Source organism: Sorex araneus, chromosome 4 (genome assembly GCF_027595985.1).
Source record: "Sorex araneus isolate mSorAra2 chromosome 4, mSorAra2.pri, whole genome shotgun sequence".
Classification (NCBI taxonomy): Eukaryota; Metazoa; Chordata; class Mammalia; order Eulipotyphla; family Soricidae; genus Sorex; species Sorex araneus.
Window position 1 is genome coordinate 14,730,227 of NC_073305.1, and position 23,355 is coordinate 14,753,581.

The following is a 23,355-nucleotide window of genomic DNA, read 5'->3' on the forward strand; positions in this document are numbered from 1 at the left end:
TGTGTTACTCTCTCTACCCACCCCAAATATCCCTAAATAAATTTGCTCCGCTATTCATTTTCTCCTGAAATGATTTTCTGCGAGGGAATGGCAATAGACCCAAAAAGCCCGAGTAAAGTTTAGTACTGTCTTTTCTTTCTTGGAAAACAAAAATTCCTCTTTCAAGCCTGAGTCTGATTTCTTAAGCTTCCCAAGAAATTTGGTGGCAGGGATCATATAACATGCTGTGCAGAACAAGTCGACTTCAGGTTCAGCATGAGCTGTGCCTCCTGTGATGTGAGGTCTGTACCATACAGGGGCTCATAGAAGACTTTCATCAATCTTAGGTTTCCCCAGGCACTTCCAGGGACTGAGGTGTGCAGAGAAGGAAGGCTCCCTGCTCAAAGCTGCTATCTTTCTTTCCCACAGTTCATATAAGTCTCCTGCAACAGAAATGATATGCGCAGGCAGGCAGATAGGGAAGGCCTCCTCCCAAGGAAATGGCAAAAATTTCCTGGGAAGAAATAGCCCCGGAGTTGTGGGAGCCAGAGAAGACCCTCAGCAGAAAACAGGAAAAAACAGGAACAGACACTGAGGAGGCTGGACCCCTACAGAAATGATGAACTTCAGCAGAGATGATGCAATTAAGGATTTGAAAGAGATTCACCAGAAAGTTCAAAGCTGTTCCTTTGATACAATACCTGATCAACCCCCATCCCTGTTCTTCTGTCAGAAAACTCCAGACTAAGGCATCCTTAGGAATATAAAGCCGGTCCTAAAGGCCGCTTCAAGGCCGTCTTTGGGGAAGCTGGCACTCTTCCTTGAGTGCAGCTCTCTCTCTCTCTCTCTCTCTCTCTCTCTCTCTCTCTCTCTCTCTCTCTCTCTCTCTCTCTCTCTCTGCCCCCCTTCAAAAAAACCCTCCAAATAAAATCTGTTTTACTTCACTGCTTGCCTACTCCTGAAATTCAAGGACCCCGAATGAAAAGAACCCTAAAAACCCTGGGTAAGGCCTAGGACTGGTTTCTCCTTTCCTGCAAAGAGCAAATCCTCATTCCAAACTGAGTCCATGGCTCCCTGAGAAATCGGGTGGTGGGGGTCAACTCCCGTGCCTGCAAGACCAAGCGGACTTCAGGTGTGGCCTGATGGCCACCTAGTGGGGTTGGCCGGGCTTAGGCCCGTGCCCGGCAAGGACTTATCACAGACTTTACCAGTCCTCATCTTCCCAGAGGGACTGGATGGCAGAGGCAGATGGGGAGAAAGTGACCATCTTTCTCCTCCCTGCTTTACAAAAGTCACCAGTGGGGCCCACCAACATCAGAACATTGTAGCTTTTCTACATTTTCAGCTATGCTTATGCCTAGACTTACCACATTGTTGTTATTGTAAATACCTTGCCCTCACTATTGCTATATAAAAAAAATGAAGAGATTCTTATATTTCTATTGAACAATCCTACCTGCCTTGAAATGCAATAGCATTTCATATAGTTTTTTTTTTGGTTCCTATGTGAGAATGTCTCTGTTCACAGTTATCAAAAGCATATAAATTAAACTTAGAGATTTTTTTTACATATAGAAGTGGTAAAGATAGGAAAAGGATGATATTGTTTGCTTGTTAGGGTGTTATATGAGGGCTTCTATAATAGATGAGACTGTGAATTGCTACAGTAATTTGGCACTATGTATCAAGGACATGAAAATGTGATGGTTAATTTTATGTCAATGTAACTAAGTCACAATATCTGTATATTAAGCTCAGTGTCTCTGTGAGATTTTTAGATGAGATTAACATTTAATTTGATAAAGCAGATTATACTCTATGAGTGCTGGCTTCATTCCTCAGTCAGTTTAAGTCCCTGATTAAAAAAAAAAAACACGGCTATCTTTCTTTGACAAAGAGGAAATTCTTTCTGAAAAAGTATCTTTCAGATTCGAACTTCAAGGGCTGAGAGGTAGCTCAGTGATGAGGCCTGCCTGAGGCCGAGGGTTTGACCCCCAACATTGCCCCGTATACCTGAGTGCAATCCTGGTCCCTTTGCTATTTGGAATTTCTGGTGCCACTAGAAAGTGTGCAGTCTCAGGAGTTTGTGAGCACTACAACTAAAGCGTGACCCCTAATGAGGACCAGTGTGTGTAATCAGCCATGGCACACAGCAATAATAACAAAAAGGAAAGGAAGGGGTGGGAGAGAAACAAGCTATTTCATCAACTCTTCTGAGAGTCTCCAGTCTACTCATTTGCCTTTAGGATTACATGAACTATCATCAATTCTCTCTTTCTCTTCTTATTCTCTTAATATACATGCAACTGTTCCATTTTTTCTGGAGAAACCTAATAAACAGTAGGTTAATATATCTAAATATGTCATCTTCATAGAAAGATTGCACTCTTATGTGGAATATAAAGTAGCTGAGAGATACAAGCTCACAATGTTGCGATTTCTGGCAGATATTTCTCTGGACTTAGTTAGTAAAATACTGAAATACAGAAATCCAAAACTGTGTGGCTGCTAGTGCAGCCTCCTGACCTCATATCTCTTCATTCTCAGCAATGGAAAACAAATTACCAAATGCTTTCTTTTCAACAGGTCGACTTTAGGGGGGAGGAACTCCAAATCAATGATAGTAAATTTTTTGTTGAAATATTAAATGTAATCAAAATAAAATGAAAGTAAATTGAAATTTACCAGTTACACATGTCGGGTGGGGGGCTGAGGAGGTGGGGGGAAGGGGGGAGGTATACCGTGATTCTTGGTGGTGGAATATGTGCACTGGTGAAGGGATGGGTGTTTGAGCATTGTATAACTGAGACTTAAACCTGAAACTTTTGTAACTTTCCACAAGGTGATTCAATAAAAAAATAAAATTAAAAAAATATGTCATCTTTAGGAATTCAACCCAATGAAATGGAAATAGTCATAAGAAAAAAATAGTAACACTGTAGCACTGTCATCCAAGTTGTTCATCGATTTGCTAGAGCGGGCACCAGTAACCTCTCCATTGTGAGACTTGTTGTTACTATTTTTGGCATATGAATATGGCATGGGGAGCTTGCCAGGCTCTGCTGTGCGGGATACTCTCGGTATAGCTTGCCAGGCTCTCTGAGAGGGATGGAAGAGTCGAAACTGGGTAGACTGTGTGCAAGGCAAATGCCCTACCTGCTGTGCTATATTGCTCCAGTCCAAGAAAAAACAATAAAAGAATCAAATATTTTAAATCTTATAATAGAGTAGATTATATATCACACAGAAGAAATGATACACATCTAAAATCACTGGAAATCATGTGTTGAAATAGGAGTTGTAGTAGTGATGATTGACAAGGAGAATGCATCTACTTGAGTCTCTGTTTATCTATGTACTTATCCCCTATGTCTTTATAGTCCAAAGCAGTAGTCACTAACTTTATGTGGCAGCTGAGCCCATGAAATATAGCTAGTCAAAATAAAATATTTTAAGTCATTTACTTTTAATTTTGGTTACTTTGAGATTAAACCTAAAATCTTAAGCTCTAAAATTTTTAGAATTTAAAACTTAAAATCAGATTTTATAAAATCTTTGTATTTGGAACAGTTGGGCAGATAAATCTATTCTTTTGTTAATGAGGACTTACTTTTTATGGAACAGTTTTATGGGTTGTAGCAAGCTGAAGAGAAAGTTATGGAGATTTTTATTTACCCACAGCCTTGTACAAGCATAACAACCACCATTATCAATATTTTCCATTAATGTGACATATTTGTTGTAACTGACGTATCTATACTGACACATCATGATAACTCAGGTCCATAGTTTACATTATGGCTTATTCTTGCTATTGTAAATTTCATAAATTTGGGCAAATATATAACACGTATTCATGGTTATGGTACTACTGTCACTGCATCACTGTCCTCCCATTTTGCTCATCATTTTGCTCGAGTGGGCACCAGTAACGTCTCCATTGTGAGATTATTGTTACTGTTTTTGGTATATCAAATACACCATGGGTAGCTTGCCAGGCTCTGCGGAGCGGGTGGGATACTCTCAGTAGCTTTCCGGTCTTTCTTAGAGGGAAGGAGAAATCGAACCCAGGTTGGCTGCATGCAAGGCAAATGCCCTACCCGCTGTGCTATCACTCCAGTCCCATACAAAATATTTTCATTATCCTAAAAATGCTTTCTGTTCCCTGCCTTCTTCTCTCCCTCATGAACCTATACTTCTTTATTTTTAAAGATAGTGAAATGCAAAGAAAGTATTTTGATAAAAATTGAGCAGTCAAGTTAAGAGATAAACTACAACTGATTTTAGTATGAATTACAGTTTTAAAATTTTCTATAGCACATGACCTTTATAATCATAAAAACATTACTTCATATATCTAATTTCATCATTAGAAGAAGGAAATAACTATTTCCAAGCATGCCTTTCATGATATTCATAGAACAAATAGTCGACTTTTCAGGAATAAGTCTCTAAGCTCTTAGAGAAAAAAATGTCATTGGGCAGTACCTAGAATTGGGGAAAAATCAGTCCATTTGGAGCTACATGTGGGAATTTGAGAACATTTGTTAATATTTTAAATATAATTATTCAACACATTTTGTGAGAACTCTCTTTCTGAGCCAAGTGTAATTTGTTTTCTCTTTATGGAATTCTGGCTCTGAAGTAATGTTCTCTTATTCCTGAGGGATTTTACAGATAGATTTTGAGAAAAGATAAACTGTCTTTGGAAACTGTAAAGGACTTGTTTCCAAAAGCTTTTTTCTTCTGCAGAAGTCATACATTGATTGACCCACAACAGAGAAGGCTTGGAAATAAAGCTTCTGAGTTACCTTTGACAGAGGTTATCCATTGGAAAATGAATGTCCAAAGTAGAACAATCTGTTTAGCTGGTTATGTGATCACCCCCCCCATTGTTACTCTTTTATTGCATATGATCAGGTGAGAGGCTGCAGGGGGGATGTGGAGAGTTGGCAAGGATGGCAGGAATTAGGCCTACACTATTTCTGATTTTCTTCCTCTCTGTGGTTCCTGAACACCAAGCGAAAACTGCGAACACAACACACCAGTCAGAGCTGGTATTTCCGACTCTTTAAAGGCAAGGAACGTGAGTGTCAGAAACACTAAGTATAAGTGTGTTAGAATGGAGATTAATCCTTATTTCTTAAATCCAATACTAAGGTACTTCATTGGAGCTTCCCCCACTCAATAAAATGTGATATTTGCTGTGTATTTTCCATTAGCAAAAGGAGGAAAATTCTGATTCAACACAGTAAATGATAAAACAGCCTTCTTTTCTTGAAATGCCTTTAGATCACAACAACAACAAAGAGTATTAATACAAAAGCACAAGAAACTTCAAAAACATTTAGCAATGAAGGAGAGTGAACACAGAGATTTTGAAGGGAAATTTCTCAAAGTGGGGCCTTTCTTAGATGGAGGGAAGTTACAAACTGAGTTTCAGAGAGATTTATAAGAAAACAACCTGATGCATGCCTCAAATGCTGGAAAATTTCAGGACTTAAAGGAGAAGGTTTAGCAAGAGATGCAGATAAAGCAGAAGGCCCTGGGGGTGGGGATGGGATGCAGGGACAGGGAAGAGGAAAATCTTTTAGGGCATATGACTCAATTTTCTTCCTCTCTCTTGAGTTGGTTGAAATATCTCTCCTCTCTCTCTCAAAATTTATTTTTTATTTTTTTTTTATTGAACCAGACTGGAGCAATAGTACAGTGGGTAGGGCGTTCGCCTTGCACTCAGCTGACCCAGGTTTGATTCCTCCATCCCTCTCAGAGAGCCTGGCAAGTTATCAAGAGTATTCTGCCCACATGGCAGAGCCTGGCAAGCTACCCATGATGTATTCGATATGCCAAAAACAGTAACAAGTCTCACAATGGAGACATTACTGGTGCCCACTCGAGTAAATTGATGTACAATGGGATGACAGTGCTTTTATTGAACTACCCTGAGATACAATTGAAAAACTTTTGTGACCAGATGGGCTTCAGTAATATAATGTTCCAACACCCGAGAAGGAATGGTTTACAGTTGGAAGCCTGCCTCAGGGGCTAGGGGAGAAAGCAGCTGGGATAGAGAAGGGACCATTATCACAATGGTGGTTGAAAGAGATCGCTCTTAATGGGAGATGTGTGTTGAAAGTGGGTAAAGGACCAAACATGATGACTTCTCAGTATCTGTATTGAAAAGTCTCTTTTAAAAGAGAATTTCCAAACAAGTCCCTCCACAGTCTTAAATATGAGCAGAGAACTAAAGATGATTGGACAGTAAGGAAAATTTCCAAAATGAAAAAGATTTTTAAAAATCAGAAAAAGCACCATGAAGAACACAGAGGATAGAGATAGCATTAAGGAAACCTCTAACAAAGTAGAATAAAAAGATAAGTGTAAGGAACAGTGTCTAAGAGTCAGTCTAGGAGATTTTAACATTCAACAAATAAAAAAGAGGAAATTTAAAAAAACATTAAAAAATGTCCCCAAGAGGAAGACCCTGACTTTCCAGACTGAAAAGACTCTTCGTGAGCATGTGTCCATGTCTAATGTTGGACAGCATTGGGTTGTCCTTGCTCCTCCCGCAGGGAGCTTAGGTTTATTGAGTTACTCCCAAAACAGTGCTCACGAGGCACACCCAACTTTATCAAGCACTAATAATCCTATATTTCTTTGATCTTTCCTTTATGCCGCTTGCATGGTTTAGCAATATACTTTCTGAACATGCACCAGAAGACAGTTCATGATACCTTTGTAATGTGAGAATTAATTGACTCCAAAATAATATTTACTCCTGTGAATCCATATTTACTTGACTTAAGCTTCAGTTGCCCTTATTTCCTAGTACTCCAAAAGCAGAGTCCTGACAAAGGGACTGGATGGACCCAGGGCAAGCTGTAAGCTACCCTGGCATCAAAAGGGGGCAAACTAAGCACCATAAGTTAAGAGCACAGTCATGGGGCAAACTGTCATGACTCAAAAAGAAGTAACTGAATAAGGACCCTGCTGGGGTTAGGAAAGGCTAACCTGGCCTGAGGACTGTGGTCTGGAATATATAGCGAGACGTCCCCAGGAAGATCCAATTTTTAAGCTTAAAATATCTCTTACTGTGTTTATACAAAATGACTGGAAATATTATAAGAAGTAAATTTACTATGATTGTTTAAATGGATTACTAGCTGAGGAAAGGATAAAGCAGTGGACCCTAGATGGAATCCCACCCTTGAGTGGATTTCCTAGTAATCTGGAGTGCTAAACTCTCAGAAAAGATTTTTTTCTTTTCAAAATAACTAAAGTAAGAAAAAAAAGATTAGTTAGAAATCAAGTAACAGGTTCTCTAAGTAGGGAAGCAGAATGGAATCTACCACAGAACAGAATGGGGTATTTTGCGTGAAGTCTCTCAGACCAGAGATGGAAAATGCAAAGTATTTGTTATATTTGAGAAACTAGGAAATGAAACAAACAGTTGCTTGATAGGGCTGCAATTACAAGATAAAACTAAAGTATTCTGATTGGAATCTGCCCCTAAGGCTCCAAAACACTATTTGGAAAAGACATTTTATACTCCTAATGTTCACAATTGCAACACTATTCACCATAGTTAAACTCTGGAAACAACCCGCATGTCAAAGAACATAAAGAAAGTGTGGTGGATATATATACACAATAAAACACAACTCAGAAAAGGGAAATGATGGAATATTCAATTTCCTGCCATATGGAAGGAATAAGAGAGTATCATGCTGAGTAAAGTCAGGACAGGGTCAGTTACTGATTGATTTCTCTCCTATATGGGTAATAAAAAAATAACACCAAACAATAACAAATGGCCAAAGGTAACAGAACCCAAGAGCTAGTCTACAGAACTGAGGTCACAAGGGCAGTTGGGGTGGAAGGAAAGGTATGGATGTAAGGATCTTGGAAAAATGTGGAGGGAAGTAAACACTCTGATGGAGCGTGTGGTGATGGAATGTTGTATGAATGAAACCCTTAAAATCCATTTTTATTGAGGTACTGGGGGTTTACTGATGATCACGTTTTATGCCTGCATCATTCCAAAACCACTCCCACCACCAGAGAGCCTGCTTCCCTCCACTAGTGTCCACTAAGCTCAGTTCTATAGACCCCACCCATGGCCATTAGCTCAATTCTATAGATAAAATCTTCAGTTCTGATAACTTTCACTATCTGTTGTCTTTTCTATGTTTCTTTTTTATCTAACATATGGGAGAGAGTTCTTCTTTAAAAAAAAAAAACAACACTTTTTTTTTTTTTATTTGTGGAGGTAGACAGAACGTCCTGACCCCAAGCCAGGCTGTCTTCACGGGGGCAATTTGGAGGGGGACAGGTTGAGTTTCCCTCCTCGCCTCAGCAGAATCCCAACGGCTGAAAACCTCCAGAGCCCAACCGCACAGCCATGCTCAAGGCCACTCTCCACAGGCTTGGACAAGCCTCACCTACAGAGGAACCTCTGAAAAACCCAGGTATGCAGGGCCCTTAACTGAGATCTCCAAGCTTGTTTGGAACAGGACTGGGACTCCTCCCCCCAGCTCCCCAGTTTTCCAGTAACTTGGCAGTCATGCCCATAAACTGCCTCCAGCACCATAGAATCTCATCAATGGCCAAGATCCAGAGACTATGAAATAAAGCCCCTGGAAGAGAATGACACAGAAAGTTCTGGGCGCATGGCTGTTCAACCTCTTATATTCTAGCCCACTGATGTACAAAAAGAAGTAGCACACATTTGTTTGGGTTTGACATACATGCTTGTAATCTCTTATATAAAGGCTTAAATGGCTCCAGGATGAAATATAACAATCTTTACACACTTTCTTCTTACAGTGGTGGGATTGGTTTTTGAATATTATCTGTAATGAACTATTGTGAACGACTTTATAAAATAAAATTAAATTTTAAAAAATTGTGAAAATTGTAAAAAATTGTAAAACCTATACATACAAATGGATAGAGCTAATTTCCTGGAATTACACAAAACTGTAAATCAATTATAAATTAATAAAGTAAAAATTTCAGAACCTTATTTTTCTTACGGATATGTATGTACATTTAAAAATTGCTATTATGAACAATTCTGTGCTAAAAATTTCTTTTTGTTCATTTTTTGGTCATAGCTGGCTGACGGTACTCAGGGCTTACTCCCGACTCGGGGGTCATTGCTGGCAAGATCAGAGGAACATACTGGGTGCCAGGGATCAAACCTGGACTAGCAGTATGTAAGGCAAGGGTCTTACCTGCTGTCTGATCTTTCCAGCCCCATGTGCTAATACATTTTAAAATTGCATGAGATAGATAAATCCTACAAGTGTAAAATTTGGTAAAAGTAAAAATTATTAAGAAAAATTTTAGGGGATAATCTGAATAGGCCTAGAATAATGTGTTTTATTCCAGGAAGTGTAATATTGGCTTTATGCTAGAAAATATTATATTATTGATACTTCTTAAGCATCTACATCAATAAATAAAAGGCTATAATAAAAAATCTCTATGGATGAAAAATTATACACCTGATCAGATATATAATATTCGATGTCAATGAAATATGAATTCATCATGGTAAATGTACAAAATCCCTTAGCAAACACAAGTAAACAAAATTTTCTTAATCTAGTAGAGAACCTAAATGAAAGTCATACTCAATGGCAAGTGCTGAGAAGTTTTTCTTTCATTTTAGAGCTCATTTATGCTTCTTGCAAGACTGGTTTCCATGCTCAGACTCCCTAAACTCTTGCTTTCCCCTGATGCTCTTCAAATCTGAGAGAAAATCTAGTTGAATAGACGATTCTTGGTGGCAGGCTATTTCATTGAGTCTTTGTACTATATTTCTCCATTATCTTTTAATTCAGAGTTTCATTTGACAGATCTGCTGTGAATCTTATGGGCTTTCCATTATATTTTTTGCTCTTGCTACTTTTAATGTTCTTTATCCATATCTGGATTTCGGCATTTTGAAGATAGTGTATCTTAGAATTTTTCTATTTAGTATATTTTAGCCAGGATTCTCCAGACCTCTTGCATTTAGTTGCCTATATTCCTCAACTTTGGGGAATTCTTTTTTTGTTTGTTTGTTTGTTTTTGCTTTTTGGGTCACACTCAGCAACGCACAGGGGTTACTCCTGGCTCTGCACTCAGGAATTACCCCTGGGAGTGCTCAGGGGACAATATGGGATGCTGGGAATCGAACCTGGTTCAGCCACGTGCAAGGCAAATGTCCTACCTGCTGTGTGCTATTGCTCCAACCCCCTCTGGGAAATTCTTATTTACAATTTCTTTAATGTTTGTCATCAAATTCATCTTCATGCTCTTTGGGACTTTGATGATTCCTATATTATTCCTCTTGAACTTATTCCATAGAGCTGTTCCCTTCTTTGCAGACTTTCCCCCACATCCTGTTGTCTTCGAGAGGTCTCTTCAATCTCATCTTGGAACATCTAGATCTTTTCCTCAGCTCTGCTGCTCAGAACTTTGTGGATTTTTTTTAATCACCTACCATTCTCTTCTTGAGTTCTCTTATTTTGGTCCATAATTTCTTGTGCTTTCCTCACTACCTGTGCCATTGTCTCTTTGAGCTCATTAAACATCTTCACCATGGTGTCTAAAGTCATGCTTTAAGGATTTACTGAGCTGGTTGGTTCTGGCTGAGCCTTCTGTGCTGTTTTTGCTCACTGAACTTGGGGGGAATTCTATGTGCCTTCCTCAATGTGTTTGCTTTAGTCCTGTCTCACTGAGGGTGAATCTGTCTAGTGAGATCTTTGGCGACTCTCTGAGGCATTAGGTTGGAAATTGCTCTTTCTGTTTCCCGGTTCACCTTCACCTAGTGATAAGAAGTGCAACTGTGGGTGGTATTGGATTTAATGAGGAGCTGTCAGGAGATGTAGAGCTGGGACATTGAAATGATGGAGGTCAGGCATTAAGGTTGCCAGGTCGTAGCTGAAAGGGAGGGGAATCACTTGAAACTCTACCTCATACAGTACTGTAACTCACTTTATGTATTTCCTAAATAAATTGGAAAACCCCCAAATAAATCTGAAGTTGCATAATGAGGACACACTTACGTTTCAGTTTTGCACTAGTACTTTAGCAACCCGAACTCTTAAAACCATAAAGAGACTGTATTAAGAAAATATGGATAACTAATAATATATGATAAATTGCTAAAGATGCAGCAACCACTATAGGAAGTCAGAAAATAAAGTGGGTGATTGAAGACCCCTGATCTCTGAGATTTTTCAGGGAAATGTTTCTCAGTCTCAGTATGAGAAATACTTGCTGGAGAACAGCCATGATGTTGTTGAAACTCCTCCTCCAATTGGTTTCTGCCAGAAAGCGAGCGATTCCTATCTCTGTCCAACCTAAACAATGATCATGCCCTACCCCTCTCTCCCTACTTGTCTACTCATCTTATGAACACCATTTTGTGTGGATAACTAACTGATTGCCCTGTAATAGGTCTTTTTTTTCCTTCCAAGTCCATTTTCCTTCGGTAGCCAACACTAACAATAATAAAAATTGAACCAGATTCTTTGGGACCTTTAGAGTGGAGTAAAAACTCTTCCATATGGCTTTCCTGGCACTCCGAGGCTGAGCTTTACTAAACTCTTGCCCATCACTCCTAGACAGAGTTTTGCAATAGCTATTGACTCCAATAGTTAACTAACACCTTTACCCATGAGCAGAGGGAGGATTATGGTTCAAACAAAATCCTATTTAAAGAGCTGAATAGACCAGTCCTTTTTTTTTCTGTTTCAGGATTATATATTCAAATTTAACTTTAGTTCCTCTCCAGGGTACTCTATAGGAGAAAGCAGGGCATAGATAACTTGGTGCCAATGGCTAGGCACTTACATACATATTCTAGATCTTACTATTCTCCCAGGCCCCCTGCCCAAGAAACTGCTGTTTTTGTCAAAGCCAGAGACTCAATAGTTTCCCGGGTGCATCAAAACACATGTGAGACATCACATATACTTAAAGTCTCACTCTCATCTCAGGTTCTAAGATGTGTCAAAGGTCTGACACCATTAATGTAGAGAAAAGCCTAATATTTTTCACTAAAAAAACCACAAGCATGTGTGTTTGTGAAGGGGGGGGATACACCACCCTTATTTGCCTTTACATTTTCTAACTCTGGCATAATGCATACCCTAAATTAACTGCTCAAAATAGGATGCCAAACATTCACTCATTTATCTGCAGAGCATTAAGCCACAAAATTGCAGGTCAGCAGTCCTCCTACTCAGGTGTGCATAGGAATCGCTCAGAGATGCTAAAATGTGGATTCTTATCCAATAGACTTGGGGAAGCATGCAGAGATCCTGCATTTCTAACAAGCCACTGTGTGATTCCATTACTGCTAGTTCTTAGCCACCAACTTTACATTGAGAAGCTGAGGATCTCGGGTTACCTGATGATGACTTGATTCAGAGAGAGAGAAAAAGAGAGAAAGAGAGAGAAGAACTGTTTTATGGTGTAGATAGACAAGTAACTGGGGAGGAAAAAATGCTTTGTGATGTTTATTAGTGTTTCCTCACTATTTCCATCTCCCTAAAGTCATTTGTAAGAGAGGGAAACCATGGAGGGAGTTGTACTCATCACAGGAGATGAGAATTCCCTTTGCATAGAAGACATCTTCTTGCTATGAGGACCTTTTCACATCCCTGAACCCAAGTCCAGTTTGGGAAGCAGAAGCAGGGGAGGAGAGCGGGAAACCAACAAGATGTTAGCTAGGCTTTGTGAAAGAGGGCTGGTGAGTCTATCCTTCTATGCACCATGAAGGAGGGTACCAATTATGTTCTTGTATTTTTAAAAATTTTTTATTAGTGAATCACCGTGAGGTATAGTTACAGACTTACAAACTTTCCTACTTGCATTTCAGTCATACAATGGTCAAGTACCCATCCCTCCACCAGTACCCATTTTCCACCACCAATGGTCCCAGCATCCCTCCCACCACCACCACCCCATACCCTCCATTCTACCCCACCTCTGTGGCAGGGCATTCCATTTTGCCCTCTCTCTCCTTTTGAGTTTTGTGGTTTGTAGTAGAGGTATTAACTGGCCATAATGTTAGGTCTATAGTCTACTTTCAGCCCGCATCTCCAATCCTGAGTGGGCTCTCCTAGCACCCTTTACTTGGTGGTCCCTTCTCTATCTCAGCTGCCTTTTCCCCCAGCATGTGAATCCGGCTTCTAAGCTGTGGAGTAATCCTCCTGGTACTTATCTCCACTGTTCTTGGGTGTTAGTCTCCCATTCTGTTTCTTTATATCCCACAAAGGAGTGCAATCTTTCTATGTCTGTCCCTCTCTTTCTGACTCATTTCACTTAACATGATACTCTCCATGTCAGTCCATTTATATGCAAATGTCATGACTTCATCTCTTCTAACAGCAGCATAGTATTCCATTGAGTAGATGTACCAAAGTTTCTTTAACCAGTCATCTGTTCTCCGGTATTCGGTTTTTTCCCAGATTCTGGCTATTGTAAACAGTGCTGAAATCATTCTTGCATTCTTGAAGACAGAGGTGATAGGACTGTTGGTGGGGAACTAGAGAATAAACTGAGTAAAAAAAATTTGAGGGCAGACTTTGAGGGTAGAGACAGTTCGTTCACAACTTTAGGGAGTGCAGTGGGGTGTGCACAGATTTTTTCACCATGTTATTCCTTCCTGCTCTCTACCCCACTGCTCACTACTCAGAGACAAGACTTAGGAACCAGACTTCAAATAGGAGCTGAGATTTTCCACAGCTATCACAAGATTCTTAGTCATCTGTAATTCTGACCAGCTGTTCTACAGGAGATTGTCTCTGTAAGACTCAGGGCTTAGGTATGGGCAATATCTACATAGAACCCTCCCAAAATGCATGTTTAATGCACATGCCATAGCTCCTTATGAAACGCTTGCGATTTTGTTTATAGATCACCCCAGATATAAAGTCACTTTGGAATATATATATGTATATATGTATACATATGTATAGTGTTCTGTTCTTTCTTTTTAAAATTATTTCATTACTTTTTATTTTATTTTATTTTTTATTTATTTTTTTGCTTTTTGGGTCACACCCGGCGATGCACAGGGGTTACTCCTGGCTTTGCACTCAGGAATTACTCCTGGCGGTGCTCAGGGGACCATATGGGATGCCGGGGATAGAACCCGGGTCGGCCGCGTGCAAGACAAACGCCCTACCCGCTGTGCTATCGCTCCGGCCCCCACTTTTTATTTTTTAATTGAGTCACCATGACATATACAGTTACAAGGTTGTTCATGATCGGGTTTCAGTCATACAATGATCCAACACCCCTCCCTCACCAGTGTCCATTAACTACCACCAATGACCCCAGTTTCCCTCCTGCCATCCTTCCCTCCCCCAGCCTGCCTCTACTACTCTATGGAAGACACTTTACCCCTCTCTCTTTCTCTCTCTCTCTCCCCTTCCTTCTCTCTCTCTATTCTCTTTTTGAAATAAAAATGTTTCCCAGCAATTTGCCACAATTGTCTTTTGGTCTGAGCTTCATCTAATCCCCAGATTTCCCATGCAATTGTGCAGCTCCCCCCATCTCTGCCTCAGCGCAGGCCCTGACACTTTCAACTTACTCTGTGCACAAGGTTCTTGCTTTTGCTTCTTAGTCATTGCTCATGTCAGTTCCCGCCTTCTCTAACCAAACCATATTCATCTTTCAAGTGAGTTCGTTCATTCACTCATCAAGTTTTTACTGGATGTGTTTTAAATGCCAGGCCCCATCCTTGGGTGTTTGGGGATCAAGTGGTCAACAAATTGTGCTGCTGGCTTCAGTGCCAGTTGAGGGTGCTGACAAGTGAATGGGCCAGGCTAAATAACACCCTGTCCCACAAAGACTCAGAGAAGGAGACCCAGGAAGTGAAACTAGCAGGGGCTCACCTGGCCTAATTTTGGATATGTCTGGGAAGTTTTCTCAAGCACCTTAAAATGAGGCGGGGGGTGGAACCAGATGCAGATTTCATTAATCCCTTGAAATCTTCATGAAGGTCAGTAGTATGAGTCTGAGTGACAACTTAAAGGAATTATCAGAACAAGTTTCCAGGTCAAACTTGCTTTTCTTCCTTTCTTTGATTTCATTTTTTTAATTAATTAATTAATTTATTTATTTAGCAGCATCTGGATCCAATTCAGGGTCTTATACACGCAAGGCAAGTGCTCTACTGCTGAGTTACATTCCTGACCCCGGTCCCAAGACTACATGGAGCCAAACATTTCAGTGGAGCATCTAAGTGAGGCACCATAGAGTGTACCCATGCCTTTTATAAGATTTTTTTTCTTAATTGTTTTGGGTACAATTAGATACACATAAATGCACATAAAGCAAAGCATCCTAAAGTGTGAAATGATTACAGCACAAATTCACAAACAGACCTCTTGTTACCCCTTTTATTCTCTCACAAATTTGAAGAAATAACAGTTATTTGAGGAAATAACTGTGATAGTAACAGGTGGGTTACCATGCCGGGGTGATCCCCTAGGTTGTGCCAAACGTCACCATGGGCATCCCAGGACTACAACATACATGGAAGAAATTCCCACCGATTCTACTTTTGTTTTATTCAAGTAATAAAAATGATGGCAAAAATCTCTGTGTAGATACATTTAGACTCAGTGCCTCAATTGTCCAAGAAGATTCTATTAACATTTGCTGCTCAATTGTCCTAGTTCTCAGGAGCCATCACATCCTTTTCACTTTCTCCGGGCTACTTTCTGACGTCTTCATTCAGAAAAGTCTTTCCTGCAGATTTGAATTGGAGAACACAATTTAGAATAGTATTTTCTCCATTCACGAAAAATGCCTGCCACTTACCACTCCACCTCTAAGAGATGTTTCCGTATGTTCTGGTTTGAATTACATGGAACCACACATTTCAGGGGTGCATTCTTCTTCTCTGCTGTGATCACACTGTGCCCTCATCATCTGCAAAACCTTCAGATATGCATAATTCATAATACATTGGGTTTGTTTTCAATCTTCCCCCAGAGTCTACTCCTTTATATGTCACATAGAAACAAAAGTTTGGACTTTGTTGTTATTTTCAATCATCAAAATTCTAACCGAGGATGATGTAGTAATAGATGAAAGTGAACAGCATGTAAGTAGAACTTTAGAGACACTGATTTCCAGGAAAACATGAGTTTACTTGTAAGCTCAAATTCCATTCTTAGCACCTGTAGTGTCTGAGATAGGATACAGAGATAAATGGAACATACAATTGACAATGTCCAGACTGCCCAGAGATCTCCTGGTATCTTTAGCATTAATTTTAATTTTAGTGTTTACTGGAAAAGCCATACCTTACCTTCCTTTTAAAAATTAAAAAGTTATTATTTAAGTAACATGGTTATAATAGTGTTAATATTTGTGGTTTTGATGTTACTGTAAAGTTACTGGTCCTGAATCAACATCAAAGTGCTCCTTTTGTTTTAATTTCTTGAACCACTATGAGATACAAAATTGAAAAATAGTTGATGATTGAGTTGCAGTCTTGCACTTCACCAGTGTCCACTTCTCTCCATGAGTATCTCCCATTTTCCTCCCACCCCTCCAGCCTGCCTCTATGGCAGAGATTTTTTTGGTTGGTTGTTTCATTGTTTCTCTGAGATCCTTAAACTTCCTCAACATTTCCTCTCAAAAGTCCTTGTCAGAAAGGTTATGTAGCTGGTTATTACTGGCTGAGTCTTCAGGGCTAACATCTTCTCTCACTAAGTGTGGAGGAGTTCTTCATTGCCTTCCCATTATGACTTCCGCAGGCTGGAGGTGTTATTTGTGTGTTGTGTGGATAGGTGGCTAGAGTTAGGATGTCAGTGTTTGCACTCTGTGAGATATGAAGAAGTGAAGTAAACTGGGGCTGGGCTAGGGCTGAGCCGGGCAGGGGCAGGCATGCTTTTCAGGGGTCCTGACCTGGAGGCAAGATGTCACTGTCACTGTCACTGTCATCCCATTGTTCATTGATTTGCTTGAGTGGGCACCAGTAGCGTCTCCATCTTGAGACTTGTTGTTACTGTTTTTGTAAATTCTTTTTTTTTTTTCTTTTTGGGTCACATCCGGTGATGCACAGGAGTTAATTATTCCTGGCTCTGCACTCAGGAATTACCCCTGGCGGTGCTCAGGGGACCATATGGGATGCTGGGAATCGAACCTGGGTTGGGCGCATGCAAGGCAAATGCCCCACCCACTGTGCTATTGCTCCAGTGCCAAGATGTAAAGTCTAAATACTCCTTCCTAGATGATTTGAGTTCATGGACTATCCCTCCTTTTCAAACTTACACTGCTGCTGTACTGTGTCCACTACCAGAATGCCAGGATGCCCCCAGGATCATCCCAAGAATTCTTTCTTCCCATTCCCTAGCGTGAAGGCAAAACTATTGCCATGACAGACTGCAGCTGACATTAAGTCTCAAGTAGACCTCAGTTTCTGTTTCCCTGAAACAGGACTTCCAGTTTCTGGTAAACTCCCAGTTGAGTAATTTGTCTAAATAAGAAACTGCGCAGTTGGGTCTGGCCGGTCATGAGAGGTGACTGTACCCTCTTCAGAAACTGTTACTAACAGTTATTGGAAACTATTGTCTAGTTGCTGACCACTGTTATAATAGGACCAATGCTAAGAAAAGACGAGTATATAAATTGCTTAAAAAAACTCTGAACCCTATATAAACTGCTTGAGATTTGGAGTCGGGGTCCTTGTCAAGACTCCATGGCACTGGATGAGACTTGGACCCTAGTTCGAGCTAGCGATGACTCAGGCTAGTAATAAAGTTCCTTTGCTTTTGCATTATTGTGTGTGGACTTGGTCCCTCTGCAATTGGGGATCCAAAACTCAGGCGCAACACTAGTAACCTGAGATCCCAGTCTATTGACTATTTCAGGGGATTGTCTAACCCCTTGCTGTAGTACTGATTTTTCATAAGCTCTCCTTCTCCTCTTAGCACTCCACTCCCAACCTGGAGTGGTGATCACAACCTGCTTGTGGTGATCACTTGCCTTAGGTGCTCACCTGGTTTTAATTTCAGTGCTCACTGAGGCTCACACACTTGGTTATTATCCTTTTATTTTAAGGTTGTTGTGATGCTTGCACACTTGTAGTAGTGTTTGTCGGAGGTTGTGTGCTTTCATTGCAATACTCACACACTTTCTGAGAGTGTCCAGATTAGCCCACATGTTGTGGTATAGGAACTCCAAATGACATGGTCACCAGGATCTCACTCTGCGTGAGGACAGTTAGTACAATGGTACTTCTAAGTCTTCTATTGTACTCAAGGTTACCTTGTTCAGCCTATTGTTTATCATTTCCTGGAGCTGCAATTTCTTCGGACTGTGACTCCTTGTGTTTCATCATTTGTTCCCCAGTTTTAAGGAACATGTATAATTTCTGGATCAAATCATTAGTGGTCTCAGGACCATTACTGTCATCATTCTCCAATAAAAGAAAATGTTGCTCCTGGGAGTCAAATTCATCATAGAGCTCACTGTTTTCTGTCTGTACTTCATACATCCCAGGAATAAAGCTGAGGTGAAGAGAGAAAGGGAATGAAAAATATGTTAGCTACATCCCTTGAAGGATTAACTATAAACACAGCCAGATAATACTAGAAGCAATTGTGCATGTGAGGGGAAGAGTCCAAATGTAGTTGTATATAAAAATGGAACTCAGTAGAAATTTTCTCTTTTTATTCCTTCTCCCTGCCCCCCCCTTTTTTTGGCCACACCGGCTGTGTTCAGGGCTTACTCCTGACTCTGCACTCAAGGATCATTCCTGGTGGTGCTCTGGGGACCATACAAGGTGCCAGGAATTGAACCTAGGTTAACTAAGGTCAAGGCAAGCACCTTACCCATGGAAAACATCTCTCTGGCCGCAGAAACTAGTACTATTTTTATCACTAAATTTGTTTGAGTACTTAGACTCATATAATACTCAAATGAATCCTTTCTTCCAGACTTTATGAGTTCTATTTCTAAACAGCAAATGTATTTGTTGCTGCTTTGTAAGTTTTTCTTTTCATGTTTTCCTTCTGTGCTAAAACCTTAGATATTATCATTTTCTGTTTGGATAATATTCATCACTAGAGTGATGTTATGTTATATAGTTTGCTAATAAGGTGCTTCTTTTATTTATATATTTATTAATCTAAAAGCAATAGGAATGGCCACATACTGCTTTATACTGTGGGTCATATTCTATCTGCTATTAATACCAAACCATCTGCATTTGAAACACACACACATACAAACACATACATGAAAACACACACATACACACACATGACCATAAATTAAGTTGCATCCTGAAAACTAAGTTGCCATTTATTTATTTGAAGTTTATCTTCTTAAGGATTGTTTTCAATTGTAATTTCAGCAGAACTGTGAATTTGTTTACTTACTATACATTGTTTTCTGTGCCAATATCTTCTGGGGTGCGAGAGAGGATATTAACACACTTGGGTCTCAGATGTTCTGGAGGGTATTTGTTGGTGGCACCTGGAAAGAGAGTGGCTAGTTAGTCTAAATTAACTTCTTTCCACCTCCTCTCTACCACCCAAAGCCAATTCATCTTTTCCTGTGGTTGGAGCTGTTGTTAAAAGCAAAGTAAATTTACAAGGAACTTGGCAAATTAGGCATGTATGACACTGAAATTTCTCTTGGTCAAGTCAATAAGCATATCAGAGGGTTTAAATATTTCAAGGATGTTTAGTTTATTGACCCTCCAGTCACCTTCGCGTCTCCCTCTAAAAAGGGGCTCCAACATTAGCTACTGAGATTGCCTGCTCTATTTGCCTTGGAGTTAGCAGAAGGCACCTTTTATCTTTCATTTTTTTTGTAAATATTAGCCAGCGACTAGAAATAAATCCCAAATTCCAAGATTCCTGAAAAATTATCTGAGCCCCAAGGTTTCATGGGTGCTGAGAATTCTGCTTCCTGGACTCCTGGATAAACTTGAAGGAGTTGCAGAAACCATTCAACATGACCTCTGCCCCTCTCCTTATTCCCAGCACTGGCCAGAACTTGCTCGATCCCTCAAGCTCTAAGATGAGTAGCGTAATGTGTAAAACAGAACCACACAAACAGCAGTGGGGGCAGTCACTCTCAAAACCCCATTGTGCATGGCACTTTTAACCCTGAGCCAGATGTCTAGGACAGAGGCTCCAAAGAGTGCTGTGCCTTGGTTCATAAGGATTCAAGTCATAACTAAAGTTAATTTGCTATGACAAGATCAAGCAGAGGTCCCTGAAGTGGGTGTTCTGGGGTTGGGAGTGAAATATTATTTATTACAGCAGTATATCTTGTTAAGAGGTTAGCAATTCAAATATAGATTAATGGACAAGAGCAAAGCTCTGGGGTCAGAACGCATAGAGTTGAGCCCAGAGTTTGCCAGCTAATTAACTGTGAGCTTTAGAACAATTTATTTAATGTCTCTGAATTATAGTTTTCTCACATGTAAGAGGGGATACTAATATTTTCTTTGTAAGGCTGACCCGAGGAATAAATGATATGGCCTATTTAAAGATTTGGCACAGAGTAAATACAATTGAGGTTTAAACGCCACTTTTCAAACCAGGTGGTGGTTTACTGGCAAAGACAGTCCAAAGACAGCAAAGGCAGCAGCAGAGTTCAAGGTCAGCGAGGCTTGAGATTTCTCTGTGAGTTTCTCATGGCCTCCTACTCCTTTATAATCACCGCTCTCTATGGGAGTGAGAGTTATGGATATTGGTAGATCATCTATGGAAACATGAAGTCTATTGCATGAGCAATAGAGAAAAGGTTGAATGACTTACTTCTGATTAAATGGACAAATGGCTTGACAAACTTGATGATATAGTTCCAATCTGGTTTGTGGATTCGGCCAAGCTGGACTAAGTGATGGTCCAGTGGGTAGCTGGCTAATTCTTCTAATTCCTGGTAATTGTGTGTAGGACCAAAGGAAAACACAAATATGGTGTAGCCCTGACACTTGGCTCTCAGAGATACATTTCTTAAGACTTCTTTGTCTGAAGGGTGGGTTTCACCAGCAGAAATAACAAAAATGACTTTGTTTTTCTTCAGGTTGGGTGTCCCAACAAAAACATTGTCGATTGTCCACTGCAGAGCATGACCAATGAAAACATCTCCATTGAGTTTTTGAACAGAGTTTTGAAGATGATTTTTCATTTGGTATTTACTGTTATAAGTTAGCAAATCAAATTCCAGGTACGCGGGGCATTCGTCAGTGTTGGGCATATAACCTGGAGGAGAATAACTCAGGACTGCCACTCTGTCTCCTAAGTTGGAGAACAATGGATTTGGGGAGATGTGAAAGTAATCAAGCACTGAGATTATGAAATCTATCACTTCTTTAAAGTCATCGTTTCCTATGCCGTGGGAAGCATCTAGAAGGAAAGCCACATCCATGTAGTAGTCTTGAAGAGGGACAGCTCCAAGCTCTTCTCTGTCATGATTTTCAAGTTCTGCAATAGAAAAACTCAAGTCACTCTTTTTCAGTGAAAGATAAAGTTGGCACTTCTAGTCAAGGATGGCAAATACTGAGTCTGGAATTGTGTGAGCTTTACTTGAACTCCCTTAACCATAGCAGACTTCACTAATCACTTACAATATTTGTTCTCAGAGTCATCCTCCAAATACATCTCTACACCTGCAATGACAATTTAATTACTAATTGACAAGAGTTGGCACTGGAGAGAAAGTCTGTTTGTTAGCCCATTTCAGATCCTTATCAAAGGGATGACTTAACATACAGCAATTTTCACATGCAAGATGAGAAACATTTTCATTTTAATTATTTTTAAAATTAAAATTCAATATTCACAAAATTTGAAGAACACCTTTTCACACGAGCTAATTGTATGGAAAAATCCTGAGAGGAAGAATGTTTATGTCAGCCACATTTATGGGTAGCACAAATACACATGTATATACTTGTTCAAACTATGAAACATGATGTGATATTGTGACTGCATTTATAAATGCTGAATTAAGAATTCAAACTCTGTGTAAGACTTGGCTTTCTCCAAAACCTTAGTATTCAAAATGCCTGACACAGTTCATATACCAGGACAAGATAAGGAGCTTGCACCTTGGTAGAAGTCAACTACATTACCAAAACACATTGTGTGTGTGTGTGTGTGTGTGTGTGTGTGTGTGTGTAGCAAGACTTTCTTAATGAAGTGTATTGATTTAAATTCTAGCTTCTTATTTGTGGTAGAACTGAACTTTAGTTAGCATAAGTGGTCCCCAAATCATGTCTTGATTATATCCATAACCAAAGTATAATGCATATAATGCATGCTAGTCTATACAAGAAATGCCAGATCATAAAAATAAGATGTAGTTGATAAATATTCTTCTCTATAAAAGAAGTGCCTCAGAGAACCTAATCTAGCATGCAGATTTCTAAGTGGAAAAAAATAGATATACTTGTTTGTGCTTGATCCTTATTAATAGTCTATAGCTATTAATTTATTTAATCATTATAATAACAATTTTCATCAGTGAATTGGCTAACTTATATTCATGCCATAAAAACTTGCTACTGAAGTGGGATACAACAGCTTGGTAAACAGATTTTAATATGCAAATATTCTGATGACTTCTTTTTAAGTACAGGGGCTTATGTTTGGCAGTTCTCAAAGGGCCACGAGGTAAAAGAGACTGAACTTAGGTCTTTGCACATACTAGACATACCAGGCATATGCTCGGACATGTGACCTATCTCCTCCAATCCTGTTTTTGATTTTTTTTAGGAGGGACGAGTCATAAACATTTCTTTGTGAGTTGTGTATGATGTACTATACTACACCCTCTACTTCATTAACCTGAGCTCTATTATCAGTGCCTAAAGATTCATTTTATTTTTTGGGGGGTGGGAGTGGCTCCCAAGCACTGCTTAGGAAGTCCAGTAGCCCCATTGGTGATTATTGGTCAAACAGGTTCAATGCAAGAGCCCAAGGATGCAGTGTAACTTGGGTCCTGCAGTGCCAGGAATTACTTAGACCACTCCAATATTGCTTTGAAGATTCCAGGGTTGAGGCTGGAGCAACAACACAGCGGGTAGGGCATTTGCCTTGCACGTGGCTGACCCGAGTTCGATTCCCAGCATCCCATATGAGCTTGAGCACTGCCAGGAGTAATTCCTGAGTGCATGAGCCAGGAGTAACCCCTGAGCACGTCTGGGTGTGACCCAAAAAGCAAAAAAAAAAAAAAAAGATTCCAGGGTTGCACCCTGCAATGTTCAGGGAATCAAATGGTTCCAGGGGTGACTTCTAACTTTTGGAATATCTCCTGGACCCCATTTTATTAGACATTGTTCCCTTGCTTTGTTTATTTATTACTTACAAGTGAGAGTATCTGCTATTTGTCTCT

The 23,355-nt window shown here is 39.9% G+C and overlaps 1 protein-coding gene across 1 annotated transcript in view; it reads right to left on the minus strand.

Moving 5' to 3' along the window:
* Positions 1-18,277: 18,277 nt before the first annotated feature.
* COL6A5 (collagen type VI alpha 5 chain) overlaps positions 18,278-23,355 on the minus strand; it is a 95,303-nt gene continuing 90,225 nt past the window's right edge. The window contains exons 37-39 of the mRNA XM_055135047.1: positions 20,775-21,443; positions 19,383-19,479; positions 18,278-18,509 (exon numbers count right to left, since the gene is read on the minus strand). Of these exons, the coding sequence (XP_054991022.1) occupies positions 18,278-18,509; positions 19,383-19,479; positions 20,775-21,443 (998 nt within the window). The remainder of the gene's footprint in view (positions 18,510-19,382; positions 19,480-20,774; positions 21,444-23,355) is intronic.